Genomic DNA, 17,855 nt, shown 5'->3' with positions numbered 1-17,855 from the left:
AATAAATAAATAAATAAATAAATAATAAAGTAATAGGAAATGATAGAGTTTAATACCAATCAAAAGAAAGCTGGAGTACTTAGACAAAGTAGATTTCAGAACAAATAATGTAACAGAAATATGCAAGACCATTTCACAATGTAAAGGGATCCATTCATCAAGAGAATATGAAAATTCTAAATGTTTATGAACTTAAATAACAATACCTTCAAAATATATAAAGTAAAAACTGATAAGGTTGCAGAAGAAATAAGTCCATAATTATAATCAGAGGTTTCTATAGCCCTCCCTCAATTATTGACACAAGTAGAAGAGAGAAAATCAGAAAGGCTCTAGAAGACTTGAATAACATAATTAACCAATTTTATCTAACAGGCATTTATAGAACACTCTACCCATAAATAAGTGGATGCACATTATTTTAAAGTGGACACTGAATACATCAATAGACCATCTAGACCAAAAACTAGTCTCAATAAATTTAAAATGTTTAAAGTCATGAAAACATATTTTCTGACTATAGCCGAATCAAATTAAAAAGCAGTAACAAAAATTTCTGAAAACCTCCAAATATTTGAAAACTAAGTGGCATGCCTCTAAGTAACTCTTGAGTCAAAGAAGAAAACAAAAGTGAAATTGGAAATGCTTTGAACTGAATGAAAATGAAAACGCAACATAACACAACCTTTGAGATACTACTAAAGCAGTAGTTAGAGGGAATGCCTACATTACAAGAAAGACCTCAAATCAAGAGCCCCAGCTACCATTTTAAAAATTAAAACACAGAGAAAACCAAACTCAAAGTAAGCTAAACAAATAAAATAATAAAGATTAGAGGATAAATCAATGAAATAGGAAATAGCAAAAACAGATAAAACCAAAAGTTGATTCTTTGAAAATATAAATAAATGTCATAACTATCTAGCCAAACTGATCTAGAAAAAAAAGAGAGGAGACGCACATCACCAATATCAAGATGAGACTAATATCGCTATAATCTCAACAGATTTCAAAAGAATAATAACAGAATGTCATAAAAAACTTTTACTAATAAATTTGATACTTTACATGGAATGAACAAGTTCCTTAAAACACACAAGCTGCCAAACATCACTCAAGAAGAAATAGATGATCTAAATAAATCTATATCTATCAAATACCTAAATTAGTAGTTAAAAACTTTCTTGCAAGAAAAGGTCTAAGCCCAGATGCATTCACTGGTGAATTCTACAAAATGATTAAGAAAAAAATACTATCAATTTTAACCAAGCTGATTATCTGAGACGACAGATACATTTCAGAAAACTGAAAAGAAGAAAATATTTTATAATTCATTTTGTGAGACCAGAATGATCCTAATTAAAAACAACAACAACAACAACAACAAACAAACAAACAAAACAAAAAAAAACAGATAAAAGAACCTACATTCCTGGGATAAATCTCACATGGTAGGTTGTTTTATAATATGAAAATCTATCAATGTGACTTACCATATTAACAAATTTAGAGAGATAAACTATACCATCATTTTAATAGACACAGAAAATTCAACATCCATTTCTAATGGAAATAAAGTCTTTGCAGCAGACTAGAAATAGAAGATACCTTCTTTGATGTAATCAAACATTACATTAAAAAACAACAACATACAACTAACATCATACTTAACCGTGAAAGACTAAATGCCTAAAATTAGAAAAACAGTCACAGATGTCTGCTGTTACCACTTCTGTTCAATGTAGTACTAAGATTCCTAGCTAGAACAATTAGACAAGTAATAAATAAATAAATGTCATCACAATTGGAAAGAAAGAAATATAATTGTCTCTGTGTGCAGATGACATGATCATACATACAGAAAACTTTAGGAAGAACTGAGCTTTCTAACACTGGAGGCATGTAATCAGTGCATGTTGAAGTGTTAAAGAGAAAGCAAGACTAGATGATCTCCTAAGATCCTTCCAACACTGGAATTTTTCTGCTGATATGGAAGAGGTACTTCAAGGCAAAGAATGGAGTATGCCAAATAAACGGTAGAGAGAATGAGTGAGTGCACTACGTTGGAAGGGACTTTCTGCTGAAAGGGTCAAGCGCCCTTGTGGAAGAAGCAACACTTGAGTTTTGATGTAGACTCTGCATGGTCTATAAGAACAAGCACTGTGCTGGGCATAAGACAGACCTGGTTACAAAGCCTGACTCTGCCATACGTGTTTATGGGACTTTAGGAAAGTCACATATGTCTTTGGGATTTACTTACTTTATCTGTAGAACAAAGTTCATGATCATTCTTAAGTTACATTGTTTTTTGTTTGTTTGTTTTTAATTGTGAGAAGAACAGCATGCTATGGAGATATGATGGAGATGTGAAGCATTATTATTAAAGTGTAAACCCACTGTTGGAGGATTTTCATTTCCCTTGGTTATCTGTGGTTTACAAACCTCTGCTATTATAAAACAGCACTCCAGAAGGACAAAGACACACACGCACGCACACGCACACGCACACGCACACACACAAAATACACACCCACCCATTCACAGACAGTGGTAAATCTCACCCACATAAAAATAATGTATATGCAGATAATACAAACACACAGACACTTCAGTTTGCCTATGCATACTCAGACACACAGTCTTGCACAAACACATATGCATGCACTCCATACAGAGTCAAAAGTCAGAATTAATCAAGTTTGAAAGATGAGACAAAATCAGTTGCCCAATTACTGTTCCATGACCCGCCCCTCTGTGAAAGTGATGTCCACTCCAGTCTGTTCTGTCTCTTTCAGTCAATAATGTGGAAAAAGCCACATCAATCCCAGGAGACCTATTAGCAGCCAACTTGACTTCTCATGTTGTCCATAATCTGGACCTTTCTTTTTCTGACTTCTCTCACATTCACAATCTCATTTTATCACTTTCTTCCAAATTTCAGAGGAATCAAAGCAAAAATAGCCCAGAGAGGAATGGGAGAGGTGTAGGAGAGAGACAGGTAGAAAACAGGAAGACAGAAACAGAAAAGGGAACAATAAAGATCCTTTCATTCATTTATTATTCATTCAGTCAACTCATATTTGAATGCCAGACTTTGTGATAGGTGTTGGAAATTCAACTATGACTAACACAGAAAAGCCATCTTACCTCTTGGAGTTTATAATTTAATTGGGCAAATAATTATACTTCTTTAATTCTTTAAATAGCCAAGTCTTGGTTCAAGATTAAAATTATAAATTTGAGGAGATATCACAAGCTGAATAACCTTGGATCAGTCTCAATGTTCTAATCTGTGAAATGGGTACAATAATCACTAACCCTCCTAAAACTGCGAGGATGAAGATGCTGAACAAAGCATTTAGCTCAGTGCCTGGCACAAAAAATAGATGTCTAATTGATGTTTTCTGCCTGGAAAATAATAATTGCTGAATGGAAGTCTCAACAGAGAACAGAAGATGTAAGCCCCAGTACAGATCACAAGTGAACATTTCGTTTCTTGGCAGTATCAAAGATTTAGAACTCAGAAATAATGTTCTGAGTGATAATCAAAGGTACCTCTCTTAAAAGCCAGCATTCTCAAATGCTCCTGCATGCTGGAATCACTTCCAATTATCTCTTAGCCCAGCACTAGTTAATGAAGACTCCAAGTGTATCTCGCTAGAAACCCAATTGTGTGAATTTCCTTACCTCAGTTCCAGAGATAATATATTTACAGATCAAGCCCTTCAAGCAAGAGTCCTGCAGGCCTTCCCAGAGAGAAAAAGGTCAAATTGTCTTCAGAATCAACTAGTTCTTTGACATAATATTTTGAAGGTCCAACTCAGAGAATCAGAAATTCTTTCTAACTGCAACTTGCTATCTTTCCTTGCTCAAATTCATACAAAACAGCACACAAGGATAGACAGCGAAAAATCACTAAACAATGAAATCTTCCAATGCCTTCCCAAGACAGATGAGACCAAGTCTCCAAAGAAAGTAGAAAATCCCAGTTTCCCTCTTCTGTCATACTATCCCAAGAAAATGGGAACTCATGTACCTACCTGTGTACAGGTCAGTGTCTGTGTATTCATCCACTTTCTTATGCTGCAGAATATAGTCGGAAACCTTGGTCCCAATAGCTGGCTGAACATCCACCCACTCCAAGGAGACCACAGTACTGGAGGGCTCCACTGTTGGGGACAGCCGCAGCCTACAGGGAATAAACAGGAAGATTCTTGTTTGGCAGCCAGCACCAGCTGGGGCCCAAAAGCGTCAGCATGTGTCGAAGTGAAGCACAGGTTTCAGTCTGAATTTAAATCTTGATTCCACTCACGATCACCAACTTGCATGACCTTAGGCAAGTTATTTCCCCTCTCATGGCCTCTGTTTCTCATCCATAAAATGGGAAGACAAGGAGCCACCTTTCAAGATCAATGTAGAATTTCATAAATTAATCCACGCACACAATATGTGCTCAATGGCAGTTTATCAGTTTTCCATATATTGATACTGTATTCTCAATGATGCTTCACTTTCAATTAAATTGGCAGTGCCTTCAAACAAAGGAACTTTCCACTTTTCTGCCATTCTCTTTAATACCCACAATGTATTAGCTAACTTTTTAATATCCTTAAGTAAATACACTATTGAAAGGAGTAAAACTCCTGAAGTAAATCTTTTTGCAAAGCAAGAAAAAAAATAGAATGATGAAAGGTTAGAACTAGAATGGTCCTTAGAGACGATGAAGTTTAATTCCCTCATTTCACAAAATGGGGAAAGGCTCAAAAAAAGGAAACAGTTTGCACAAGGTCACACAACAAGCTGAGGACAGGACCATGATGGTGACTTTGCTTATCCTTATCCCAGATTCCTTTTTTCAACAATACCACACTGTCTCTTCAAAGACCATCTTATAACGTGATTCTTCTCACCCACATAGGTCGATTATGGGACTTTATTTTCCAGTATTGGTTCCTGCCCCTCTCTTATGTTTCTCACACCACTTCTCCCTCTTCATCACATGCCTGCAACCACAATGACCTTCCTTTACTTCCTCAGATGGTGAATTTCCAGTGTCTGGCCCTTCACATATGCTGTTCCTTCTGCCTGAGACATGAGTCTCATCACTTGTTGCCTGGCTGGCGTCTACCCTAATTTAGGTCTCTTCAGAGAGCTTTCCCGGACTATTCCCTCTCTCTTTCAACTAAAACATCTCCCCATTATTCCCCCTAATAGCATGTCTTTGTTTCTTTTTCATATTTTTCTTATTAAAATGATTTTGTTGTTGAGACAGGGTCTCACTCTGTCACTCGGGCTGGAGTGCAGTAGTGAAAGCTTGGATCACTGCAGCCTTGAATTCCTGGCCTCAAGTGATCCTCCCACCTCAGCCTCCATAGTCACTGGGACTACAGGCATGTGCCACCACACGGGCTATTTTTTTTTTTTTTTTTTTGTAGAGACAAGGTCTCACTAGGTTGCCCAAGCTGGTCTCAACTCCTGGCCTCAAGAGATCCGCCTCAGCTTCCTAAAGTGCTGGGATTACAAGCATGAGCCATAGTACTAAGCCCTTATTTAAACTTTTAAATTGTATTTTCCTGTTTTCGTTTTGGCATCTATCTCCTCCGTTAAATTGTCCGTTCCCTAAGTACATGGACTGTGCCGATCTTGTTTCGCAGAAGAGGTTCTCCAGTTTTGTTTTGTTGTTTTTTAACTTCAGTAGCCCCATTATCTAACACAAGACCTGACAAAGTAGTCAGCTGCCTACAAGCTTTTGCTGAATGGTTGCCTGAAGGAAGAAATGATGAACTGAGTGGCATCATTTAAAACAAGCACACACTGCAATATCAGTGTCCGCTCCTGTGCCACAATTCTGTTCTGCCAAAGCTCCCTTCTTTCCTAAAAAAGGAGGTAGCCTCCAGGGTCTTTGGGGATCTTGTTAGGCACCTTGGGAGCAAAAGCAAGTCATGGCATGGGCTGGCAGGACAGGAGTGTGAGTCCATGAAAAGGGATGGCCAAAGGAAAAGGGGCCATACATACGTACACCGGCTGCGGCAGGGGGCTGCAGTTGGGGAGCCCACTGGCATCAAAGGCGCTGAGGTCACACCTGCACCAGTCATCGATCACATCTCCTTTCCCTGAGCACCAGTAAGAACTCATCAGTGCACTCTTGAAGGCCTGGAAAAAAAGGAGGACAGAGTAGACAATGAAGACAATAGGGGAGAGATCGAGAGAAAACGTGCTGATGGCCATGATGTGAGCCATCGAGGGCTTTAGAGCAGCCCCTTTAAGCACAAGACCCCACCTATTCCCTAAATCCCTTGCACTCTACTATCAGGTTCTCCCATCCTGGACCATCCCCTCCCCAGGAGCCAGAAGGATCATTGAGAAATAAAAACTATATCCACTGATAGTGTCCCCTGGGCTCGGCACTCCACCTGTGTTAACTTACTTAATCTTCACAACAACCTCATATAATAGATACTATTATTATAATTTCCCATTTTACAAGTTGGAAAACTGAAGCACACAGAAAGTAAATAACTTGACTGAGGTTTACGATAGTTAAGTGACAGAGCTAGGATCCAATCCAAGGTAATCTGCCTCCAAAGCCTGCCCTCTTATTAAACACCTTTTTGCACTGCCTTTTATAGAAGTCTGACCATCTCATTGCCCTGCTTAAAAACCTTCAAAGACTTCCCACAGTCTTCAGGATAAAAATCTAAATGCCTTGTTCTCACCCCTGGCCACCTTTTCATCTCTCACCACTCTCCTGACCTTCTTTGCACAGTATCATCCGTTCTCGTGCACCCACATCATTTCCACCAACAGTGAATTCCTGTTTATGTAAAATGTGCTCTAAATCAGGAGCTAGAAAATAGTTTCTGTAAAGGGCCAGAGAGTAAGCATTTCTGGCTTCGGGACAAGGTAGACTCTTCCACAATTACTTAACACTGTCTTTGTAGCATGAAAATGGCATAGATGATACTTTTACATGAATTGGCACGGTTGTATTCCTATAAAACTTTATTTACAAAGACAAGTAGTAGGCTAGATTAGGTCTGAGGGCCACAGTTCGCTGACCTTTGCTCTAAATGATAATCAATGTTCTATTTAATTGGAACGTGCTTCATAGTCTTTTTAAAACACATACACACACACACACTCCATTCTATGCCTGGAATATTCCCCTCTCTGCACTCCAGTTTACTCTTTTGATCTCAAATAGGAAACATTCTTTTCTCTGGGAAGCCCACCATAACTTTCTTAAGTCTAGAACCATGCTCCTCTTCTGGATACCGTAACACACTAGACCATACCTACCGACACATTTCCTTGCCTGTCTCACCAATAAACACTGGTCCCACCAAGGGCAAGGGCCAGGCCTTAGTCACATGAATATTCTTGTGGGACCTAGCACAGTTATTCAGTCAACAATTAGTAAATACATGAATGCACATTGAAAAATAGATCGTTAATATTTGGCAGTAAAGAACTTGGAAGGCACTTTTTCAGTTTAGCACAGGACAGGACTCAAGTTTTACCTTCTACTTTGTTCCCCTCCCTTGGGCTCTGATGTGGAAGATAACTTCAGCGTGTGCTTGATGCTAACACTGACATTTCAACGCATTGCAGATTCTGAATGAATGACAGCTGTCTTTAAAACGTAAGACTTTCAGAGAATGTTGATCTCTTATTCCTTTGTGCTTTGCCTGCTCTGTATGATGGCCTTATTTTTCATTTCTTTCATATTTTTTACTTTTGATATGCTTTTAAATAAAAGTTGCACACCGCTAAGGGCACTTGATTACCAAGATATCACTTTTTTCATTCTGCATTATCTAAAAGACTCAAGTAGAACATGTTTGTATAAAGTGGGTCTGGGGTCTCCCTTCTGAGTGATCCAGAACACAGATCTAGAAGTAGACGGTGTCTATCAACAGTGTTCCTGTGTAAGCTTCCATCTCATTTCTCCTGGAAGTTGACAAAAACTCTCCAATTATTCCTGCCACACATTCTTATCCATGTCATTTCCTAGGGATGAATGAATGAATGATCAAATTTCACCTGAGTTAAGTGTCATGACCCAAAGAAATAACAAACAATTATAATAAAAGCTAATGTTCATGAAACACTAAACGGCACACACAGTACATGGTACTTTAAGTGTATTAAAATGTAATAATCACAATAGTCCTGAGACACAGATATTACGATTCTCATTTGTATATAAGAAAACTAGGAATCAGAGCAGTCAAGCAATTTTCTCAAGATCACACAGCAAGTAAATGGTAGAAACAGAATCCCAACCCAGATTTCTGTGACTCCCAAGTGCAGGTCTTTTCTGTTCAACAATTCTGAGCCATGGGATTAATCCCAAGTAGGGTTGCCAGATTCAGTAAATTAAAACACAGCGTGCTCAGTTAAATTCAAATTCTAGGCGACATGTTTTTAGTGTAAGCATATTTCATAAACGATTTGCATATAAAGTGCCTGGGCCAGGGTGTGTCACACAGTAAGAGAACTGTTCCTACTAGGTGCCAGAACCTATGCTGAGAACAAATGTCCATTCTCTAGCCAGCACCAGAAGGAGGCACTCTCATGAGAACAGAAACCAGATGCGACTGCATGAGGTCATGCTGACTGTTAGACCTTTTCTCGCTCCCTTTGCAGGTTCCCCTTTAGTAAAATTAATGTGCTTAACTACTGATGGCTTAAAATTCTGTAACATCTCCAGCCAGCACTGAAGGCTTAATTACCATAACGGTGAAAACCAGGGCCATGGGTGAAAGTGACACAGATGGGAAGGTTGCACTGGACCCCAGCAACGGGAAGAGAGAGAGCATACTCTGTGTGTGTGTGTGTGTGTGTGTGTGTGTGTGTGTGTTTGGTTTTTATAATAAATAGGAACTTGAGCTTGTGGAAAACAAAACAGGAAATCTCTCTGGACTTTGTGAGTTTCACAAAGTTTCACAAAGTTTCACCATCCAGGCAGTGGATTTCTTTTTGGGAGGAAATCCTGCCTGTAAGAATCCACATCCACTGGCTCTTTCCCAAAACCCCGAGGAACAGAATGGGGACTGGTGCAATAGCCAGGCAAATACTGGTTAGAACACAAACACACTCTGATAAAAGACCAGCATCAAACAGGGAGTCCTCATAAGGCTGCAGAAGCCAGCACTGGGTCAATGCAGGATCACTCTTTCCTTACCTCTTCTGTCCTTGCAACACTCCATCCAGAGTCCAATTAGATCCCGGGGGAGGAAAATCATAGAATGTTCCAACTTCACAGGACTCTGTAAATCATCTAACCTAATCCATTTTACAGATGCAGATACAGTGACCCAGAGATGCTAGCTGGCTGGACCAAGGTGATAGAACAACTTTACGATGAAACTACTCTATCCCTCCGTTGAGTGCTCAAAATTACCCATTGAGATGGATGCTCAATACCCACTTACAGAAAAGCATGGAGGGACAGGGAGGGACTTGAACTAAAGCCCATTTGAATCCTTGTACCCTTGACCTTAGTAGGTCATATAGGAACAATAAATGCCAATATTTCATCCAAAATTTCCTGTTCAGCTGCTCTGCTTGGGTCATGTGCTTATGTGTGTGCGTGTGTTGTCTGCATGCATATGTGTCTCTGTGTGTGTGAGAGAAAATGAAACCTTACACTGGATGCATTGTTGACTCCTAGCTTTTGAATAAGTGGAGGGACCTAAGAAACACATTCTGTACTTAATGGCTATATTTGCATGGCCATTGGTTTTCATAACGAAGAAGGTTTGCATTTCCACAACTTGTAAATGCTTCCAACTTCTGGCTAATTAGCTAGGAAACCAAGCTGGATAAGAGGAGAAAACAGCCACAAAAATATTAAGCAATCAAAAAAACTAGGATGTATTTCTGACTCTCTTGTTACTTTCCTTTTTGAACTTGCATAAAAGATTCCTCATTCTTAACCTCAATTTCCCTATCTACAAATGAGGGGATAGAAGATATGTTTTCTAAGGTTTAAGTTCAGTACACATTCAGTGAACTTCCTACTACATACCTTATGCCTTCCAGAAAGTAAGAAAGGGGATTAACAAGACCAAGTCACTAATTTCAAAGGATCTGCAATTTATTAGCAAAGATACACACACAAACAATTATAATTACTATAGTACAAATGCTATGAAGTAATACACACAGAAGGCTATGAGAATACAGAAGGAAGGGGACTCTTCTAGCTCTAAAACATGACAATGTCTTAGGAATCTTAAACTTTAGGTAAACACCCTGTACTTAAGATATTTAGAAACATCTACACAGAATGTCACTAAGCCCATGAATTAAATTCCACACTCTATACTTCAAATGACTGTAATTTTTACACTAAAAAGTATTCTCATGTGCTAATACCAAGTCAGTTATTTTTGATACTAAGATGGTTCTGGTCTGTATGACTCCAAAAAGATGCTCTGAAGTCCTTACTAATGCCTAATGGATTTCATCTCCACAGTATTAACAAACTTGGTCACATGACTGCTTAACCCACAACAAATGAGGTGGGGAAAGGCTTTCTAGAGAAAAAAACAATCTATTATCTTTTTACCAACTGGCTACATCTTAGGGCCAAACACAGTATCTAGCATTTAACATAAGGCAGTCAATGTTTGTTTAATTAAAAATTCACATGGAATGCTGAATAAAACAAACCAAATAAATGATAAAAGCAAAGAAAATTTGTGTGTATGTTTGTGATCCTCTTCTCCCCAGGATTACTTGTATCTCCCATGTCAGTTTGGTGGTTCCAATCAAAAAGTGGTGGTCAACCCTCTACCTTATAAGGTTTCTCAAAACCAACCTCCCGACTGGGCGCAGTGGCTCACACCCGTAATCCCAGCACTTTGGAAGGCCGAGGTGGGTGGATCATGAGGTCAGGAGTTCGAGACCAGCCTGGCCAACATGGTGAAACCCCATCTCTACTAAAAACACAAAAATTAGTCAGGCGTGGTGGTGGGTGCCTGTAATCCCAGCTACTTGGGAGGCTGAGGAAGAATTGCTTGAACCCAGGAGGCAGAGATTGCAGTGAGCTGAGATTGTGCCACTGTACTCTAGCCTAGGTGACAGGGCAAGACTCTGTCTTGGAAGAAAAAAACCCTCCCCACTCTGGCCCCACCACTGTCTCCCTGGTGCTGCCCATTCTATAGGCACTTGCCATGGCCTTTGAACTAGTCTCCCCACTCTCATGTTGCCTTCTCCAGCATGTCCTCTCACAACTTTCTAAAACATCACAACTTATTCTATCCTCTCACTCAGAGCCTTTTGAATGTTCCATACTTTCTGGTTAAAGCCTCCACTGATTCAACCTCCTTTGTTCTTCAGCTGATGACTCTCCTCCCATCTCAACCCCCTTGCACCCCTCTCTATGATCTAGCCCATGCCAGCTTCTTACAGCAGTGCATGCACTATCTCATACCCACAAGCCTTTTCTCATGCTGTGCCTTTGGTCTGAAGTGCCCTTTTCCCACTTCTTCCTCCTTACTGAACTCTAGGAAGGAGGTGTGGACCCTGTCACACCTTGAGAGATTTTGTCCCTCTCTCCTCTTATCCAATTTTTACAAATTTCATATTTGCTTGACACTTGCTTATTTGTGTGTCCTTATCACCTATCAAACTGTGAACTTCTCCATGGTAAGGTCATAAATTTGTGTTTTTTGTTTTTTTGAGACAGAGTCTCCCTCTGTTGCCCAGGCTGGAGTACAGTGGCATGATATTGGCTCACTGCAATCTCTGCCTCCTGGGTTCAAGAGATTCTCCTGCCTCAGCCTCCTGAGTAGCTGGGACAGCAGGCATGCACCACCATGCCTGGTTAGTTTTTGTATTTTTTTTTTTTTTTTTTAGTAGAGACAAGTTTTCATCATGTTGGCCAGGCTGGTCTCAAAATCCTGATCTCAAGGGATCTGCCTGCCTCAGCCTCTCAAAGTGCTGGGATTATAGGCATAAGTCACTGCACCCAGACAAGGTCATAAATTTGATTCATCTCTGTGTCCCTACCTTCAAGAAAAAGAGTGAACACATAGGGCACCCAAAATATGTTTTAAATACGTTATAAACATACTATATTTAAATATGTTTTAAATATAAAATAGGATGTTCTGCCAAGGATTAAACTTGTGCACTTGATATTATTGTGTTCTTCTAACAAAAGAGATGACAGAAATGAATCTCTTTTGGTCACCATAAAAAGCCTAAATTACCTTGATGCCATTGAAAGGAGATTGGGGTGGACTATGAAGGCAGAGTCCCTTTTGGAGACAATTGTGATCACAGCTTGGAGGAGAGTGGGGTTGATAGCTTTTTTGCCCAGAAGTTTTTGAAGATATAAAATAAGAAGCTTCTAGGGCCTAGAGAGATGGGAGGTGAAGAGACAGTGGTTGACATCCCAGCTTTATAGGGAAACACATATTGTGTAGTTGATCAGGACGGAATTGATGAACATGGGAAGGATTGAAGAGGTTATCATAGCAATGTCTGCAAAAAAAAGCAGAAATAGAGGTTTCTAGCCCAGCCTGGAACTCTGGATAGGATCTACCTGGGCCATTTGCCATCCGTCATCAGCACATCTCCTCATAATGGCTGCAGAAGATTCCAATTACCCATTTCCCTGGTAGCCATAGGAGATAGGGTACAGGGGCTGGAGGCCCCACTCCTTAGGAATGAAACAAGACCTGCCCATCTGTCCTGACAGTGAGAAGGCAATTAATTGGTTGTTCTTTTACAAATCAATGAATGTATAATTAAGTAGCACGGGTAAAAACACATAAAGGGAGAAAAGTAGGTAGTGTTAGTTGACTTAAATCTTCTTATTCCCAAACAAAACAGGAAGTCAAGTGAGGTGAGTCATGTCAAAAATTGCTTGGAAAAGGGAGAAACTAGGGAGTAGCCAAGCAATGGGAAGTAGAACCCTTAAACTACATATATATCCCAGAAGCTAGAGGGCTCTGAAGTACATACAAGCATATTCACTGGCACTGATTCTTGGCATTTCAGATCTAGAAGGGTCCTGAGACATGAAGCTGGTCCTTACAACTCTGCACAGACTAGGAGGCCCAAAGAAGAGAAACATTCACTACACCAAGTTGCCTACATTTGGTCCTGGGTTCAAACCACCAACTTCTGTCATTTTAGTAGAAAGCAAGCATAACAACAGCATTTACTGAGAGGGTGGTAAGCACTTTAATATACATTATATCATTTAATCATGTCAATAGCCTTATGTAGTTGTTTTGCTGTTCCTAGCCCCATTTTATAGATTAGGAAACTGAGGTCTGAAGGTTAAAATAGCCTGTTCAAAGTCACCCTCTAAAATGTAGTAGAACCAGGACTTGAACTCAAGCCATCTAATCCTGAAGCCCATGCTGTCAGCCACTACAACCATAAGCAATGTTCTCACTGCAGCAGAGAATATTAATAATTACATGCTATTTATTGAGTACTTACTACAAGCCAGGCACTGTTCTAAGTTCTTTTTATGTATTACTCCTCACAACACCCTAAGTACTTTAGACATATTAACTCATTAACTTTTCCCAACAACCTGTGAGCTAGGTGTAGTCATTATGTCCAATCTGCATTTGTTTCCAAGGTCACATAGCTGCTAAGTGGTAGAGCCAGGTTTTGAATTCTGGACATTTGGCTTAAACCAGGAAATCTATGCTTTGAAATATAAAGTCTCCATATAAAAGAAAATCCATTTATTTAAAATGTTATTCACACCCCTGAGTCCACCCACCTTTAGCATATCTTGGGATTTTTCACTGTACAAATGAGAATGGACCAATGAAAATATCATATGAAGCTGCAATTTTGTAAGTCAAATGTCAGCAATATCATATAGTTCAATGTAATAGAAGCCATAAGTGTGAATGAAATCACACAGAAAAAGTACAGAGCATGAAAAGAGTAAGGAGACATAGATAAGAGAATCCAAGAGAACGCTAACATTTTCTAATTTACTGTGTGACCTCAGTAAGTCTCTTCCCCTCCTTGGGTCTTACTGTCACCTGTTAGTTTCTTCAAGTTGGACATTCAAATCACAGCATTGCTATTTCCGATCACTTTCTCACTTATGTTAAGATTTAGCTGTTTCTCAAAGCTGGTCATAATTTCCCCATCCCTTTTAGAACTTCCCATCCTAGATACACTGACTAGAATTGACTGTAAGCAGGCTAAACTATGGAGACAGTAAAAGGATCCATGGTTTCCAGAGGTTAGGGAGAAGTGAAGGATGAATAAGCAGAGCACAAAGGATTTATAGGGCAGTGAAAATACTTTGTGTGATACTATACTGGTGTATACATGGAATTATACATCTGTAAAAACCCATAGAAAGTACAACCTCAACAGGGAACCCTCTCATAAACTATGGACTTTGGGTACTAATGATGTGTCAATGCAGGTTCATTGACTGTGGCAAATGTACCACTCTGGTGGAGATGTTAATAGTGCGGGAGGCTATGTGTATATGGGGTAGAGGGTATATGGGAATTCTCTGCTCACTTTAGCTGAGAACATAAAACTGCTCTAGAGAAAGTCTATTTGACTTCCTGCCAGTTGGCATCCTCTCTGCAGAGGTCACACAGATGACAAGCATACCATTAACAGTTTTTAAAGAAAGAGAGGAGTGGGATGAAGAGAACAGACACCTATTAAGCATCTCTTTATTCTGTGTCTACTGCTAGGGCATCTCCCTATTAGCTCCTATTATCCTCCCAACAACTTGCGGAGGCAGCAGCTTTTACTGTTCCCAGTAATTCTTTTTTTTTTTTTTTTTGAGACAGAGTCTCGCTCTGTCGCCCAGGCTGGAGAGCAGTGGCACAATCTTGGCTCGCTGCATACTCTGCCTCCTGGGTTCACGCCCTTCTCCTGTCTCTGCCTCAGCCTCAGGAGTAGCTGGGACTACAGGCGCCCACCACCATGTCCGGCTAATCTTTTGTATTTTTAGTACAGATGGGGTTTCACCATGTTAGCCAGGATGGTCTCGAGCTTCTGACCTCATGATCCGCCTGCCTCAGCCTCCCAAAGTGCTGGGATTCCAGGCATGAGCCACCGCACCCGGCCTGTTTCCAGTAATTCTTACAGATGAGCAAGTGAAAGGTCAGAGAAGATGCTGGACCAAGGTCAACCAGACAACACAGTAGGGCAGAGGGTCTACTTTGGACTCAACTTCAAATCCCAAGCAGTGCCCCCTGACCTTCTTCAACCCATCTCTTATTTTCAGCCTCAGATCCCCCCATAGAGTGAATAAATACTAACTGGCAGAGACCCATTTCCTATATAAGAAATTGTGCAGCTCAATCTATGGCTCTATAAATCACAGAAACGACACCTAATTTCCCCCGTCAGGATAAGCTTCACTTTTCAAACCATTCTCCTCTGAATGATGAGAGCTCGACAGAACAGCTCCTTAATCTGGGTGACAGGAAGAAGACATTTAGAGCCAGGCAAACCCCCCTATTGCCACACTTACCTCCACTAATGAAAAAATATTAGAGAAATAAATATACAACCCACTGAGATGCTTGTGCACACGGCTCTGTCAGCTGTCTGTTTCTCAAGACGTACACAGACAAGATGATAGGATTATATGATCCTCAGGCAAGAAGTAATTTTTCTTGTCAGTTAGTCCCGTATTTCAGCTCCCATCCATCTCACACAGAAGATGAAGTACTAGGTTTTAATGCATTAAAAATAACAGTGAGCATTTTTTGAACACTTTTCTATTCCAAACACAGTGCTCAGTGAGAACGGACTGCAGGCATTCATTTAATTTATACAGCAACACCATGAATTTGATACTCCTATTGGTGCCACTATATAGAGGATGAGACTGAGGCCCCAGAGAGTTTGGGTTCCTTTCCTAAGTTACGTAGCCAGTATATAGCAGAACAAAACTCAGACCCACGTTTCTCAAATTCCAAAGCCTAAATGCTTAACCACCACGGGTCACTTTCATCCCCACAAACAGCCTGTATATTAGGTTGTATTGATTCCACGCAACGCTTGAAAAAGCGAAATTTTTTAAAGTTTGATGCTCCTGTGATCAGGTGACTTCATCAATGTCACGAATCGAGGAATTAGGACTCAAACACAGGTCTCAACTTAAAGACTGAATCCTCTTCTCCAAACTGGTCATTTTTCCTAAATACTAAAGGCGGGTGGCACATGACATATTCTTAGGAGGAGTGAGGGGGACCAGTTAACCTTGCCCTGGTCAGTCCCAAGCCCTTATTTGCCACAACCAAATAAGGACTTAATAAAAAAAATAGATTCATGTTGGTCTGGGCAATAGTTTTATGAATAAGACCTCAAAAGCACAGGCAATAAAAGCAAAAAGAGACAAATAGGATTACATCAAATTAAAAATCATCCTTTGTTGACTGCAAAGGAAACAGTCAATTGAGTGAAAAGACAATCCACAGAATGAGAGAAAATACTTGCAAGTTATGGCTCTGACAAAAGGTTAATATCCAGAATATATAAGAGAAAAAAAGAACCCCAAAACAGAAAACATATAATTCAATTTAAAAATGGGCAAGAGAGCTGAATAGACAGTCCTCAAAAAAAATATAAAAGTGGCCAAGTATATGAAAAAAATGCTTGACATCACTAATTATCAGGGAAATGTAAATCAAAACCACAATGAGATATCATCTCGCTCCAATTTGGATAGTTATTATGAAAAAGACAAAAAGTAACAAATGCTGGCATAAATGGTCAGAAAGGGGAACTCTTATATACTGTTGGTGGGAATATAAATTAGTATAGCTATTATAGAAAACAGTATGAGAATTCCTGTAAAACTTAAAAATGAAACTACTATATGATCCAATAATCTCACTACTGGGTATATATCCAAAGGAAATAAAATCAGTATCTTAAAGAGATATCTGCACTTTCAGCCTGTGTCCTGTTTATTGCAATACTGTTAACAATAACCAAGATATGGACTCAACTTAAGTGTCCATCAATAAATGCATGGATAAAGAAAATGTGATGTATATATACAACAGAGCATTATTCAACCATAAAGAATAAAATTCTGTCATTTACAGCAATAGGAATAGAACTGGAGATAATTATGTATATGAAATAAGCCAGGTACAGAAAGAAAAATACTACTTGTTTTCATTCATATGTGGAAGCTGAAAAAGTGGATCTCATGGAGATGGAGGGTTGATTGGTAGTTATCAGAGCATAGGAAGGGTAAGAGAGAAAGCAGGATGAAAAGAGGCTGGTTAACAGATACAAAAACATGGTTAGGTAGAATGAATAAGATCTGCTGTTCAATAGTACAGTAGCATGACTATAGTTAACAATAATGCATTCAAAATAGCTGGAAGAGAAGAATTAGAATGTTTCCAATGTAAAAAAGGAAAAAAGATAAATGTTTTGGATGATGGATATCCCAGTTACCCTGATTTGATCATTATACATTGTATGCATGTATCAAAATATCACATGTAGGCCAGATGCGGTGTCTCATGCCTGTAATCCCAACACTTTGGGATGCCGAGGCAGGCGGATCATGAGGTCAAGGATTGAGACCATCCTGGCCAACATAGTGAAACTCCGTCTCTACTGAAAATACAAAAACTAGCTGGGTGTGGTTGCACGCACCTGTAGGCCCAGCTACTCAAGAGGCTGAGGCAGGAGAGTCGCTGGAAGGAAGGAAGGAAGGAAGGAAGGAAGGAAGGAAGGAAGGAAGGAAGGAAGGAAAGAAAGAAAAGAAAGAAAGAAAGAGAAAGAAAGAGAAAGAAAGAAAGAAAGAAAGAAAGAAAGAAAGAAAGAAAGAAAGAAAGAAAGAAAGAAAGAAAGAAAGAAAGAAA

General features: G+C 39.5%; 2 protein-coding genes across 2 annotated transcripts in view; one reads left to right on the top strand and one right to left on the bottom strand.

The window, feature by feature from the left end:
* Nucleotides 1-4,002: 4,002 nt before the first annotated feature.
* Nucleotides 4,003-17,855, bottom strand: part of LOC105538642 (astrotactin-2) — an 844,928-nt gene continuing 831,075 nt past the window's right edge. Inside the window, exons 18-19 of the mRNA XM_011978544.1 lie at nt 6,020-6,153; nt 4,003-4,189 (exon numbers count right to left, since the gene is read on the bottom strand). Coding sequence (XP_011833934.1) covers nt 4,003-4,189; nt 6,020-6,153 — 321 coding nt within the window. The remainder of the gene's footprint in view (nt 4,190-6,019; nt 6,154-17,855) is intronic.
* The window catches only part of TRIM32 (tripartite motif containing 32), a 73,976-nt gene continuing 69,136 nt past the window's right edge, over nt 13,016-17,855 (top strand). The window contains exon 1 of the mRNA XM_011978518.1: nt 13,016-13,194. The gene's annotated coding sequence lies outside the window, so the exon portion shown is untranslated. The remainder of the gene's footprint in view (nt 13,195-17,855) is intronic.

This window comes from Mandrillus leucophaeus, unplaced genomic scaffold, assembly GCF_000951045.1.
Source record: "Mandrillus leucophaeus isolate KB7577 unplaced genomic scaffold, Mleu.le_1.0 Scaffold196, whole genome shotgun sequence".
Lineage (NCBI taxonomy): Eukaryota > Metazoa > Chordata > Mammalia > Primates > Cercopithecidae > Mandrillus > Mandrillus leucophaeus.
This window is presented reverse-complemented; position numbering and strand designations above follow the sequence as displayed.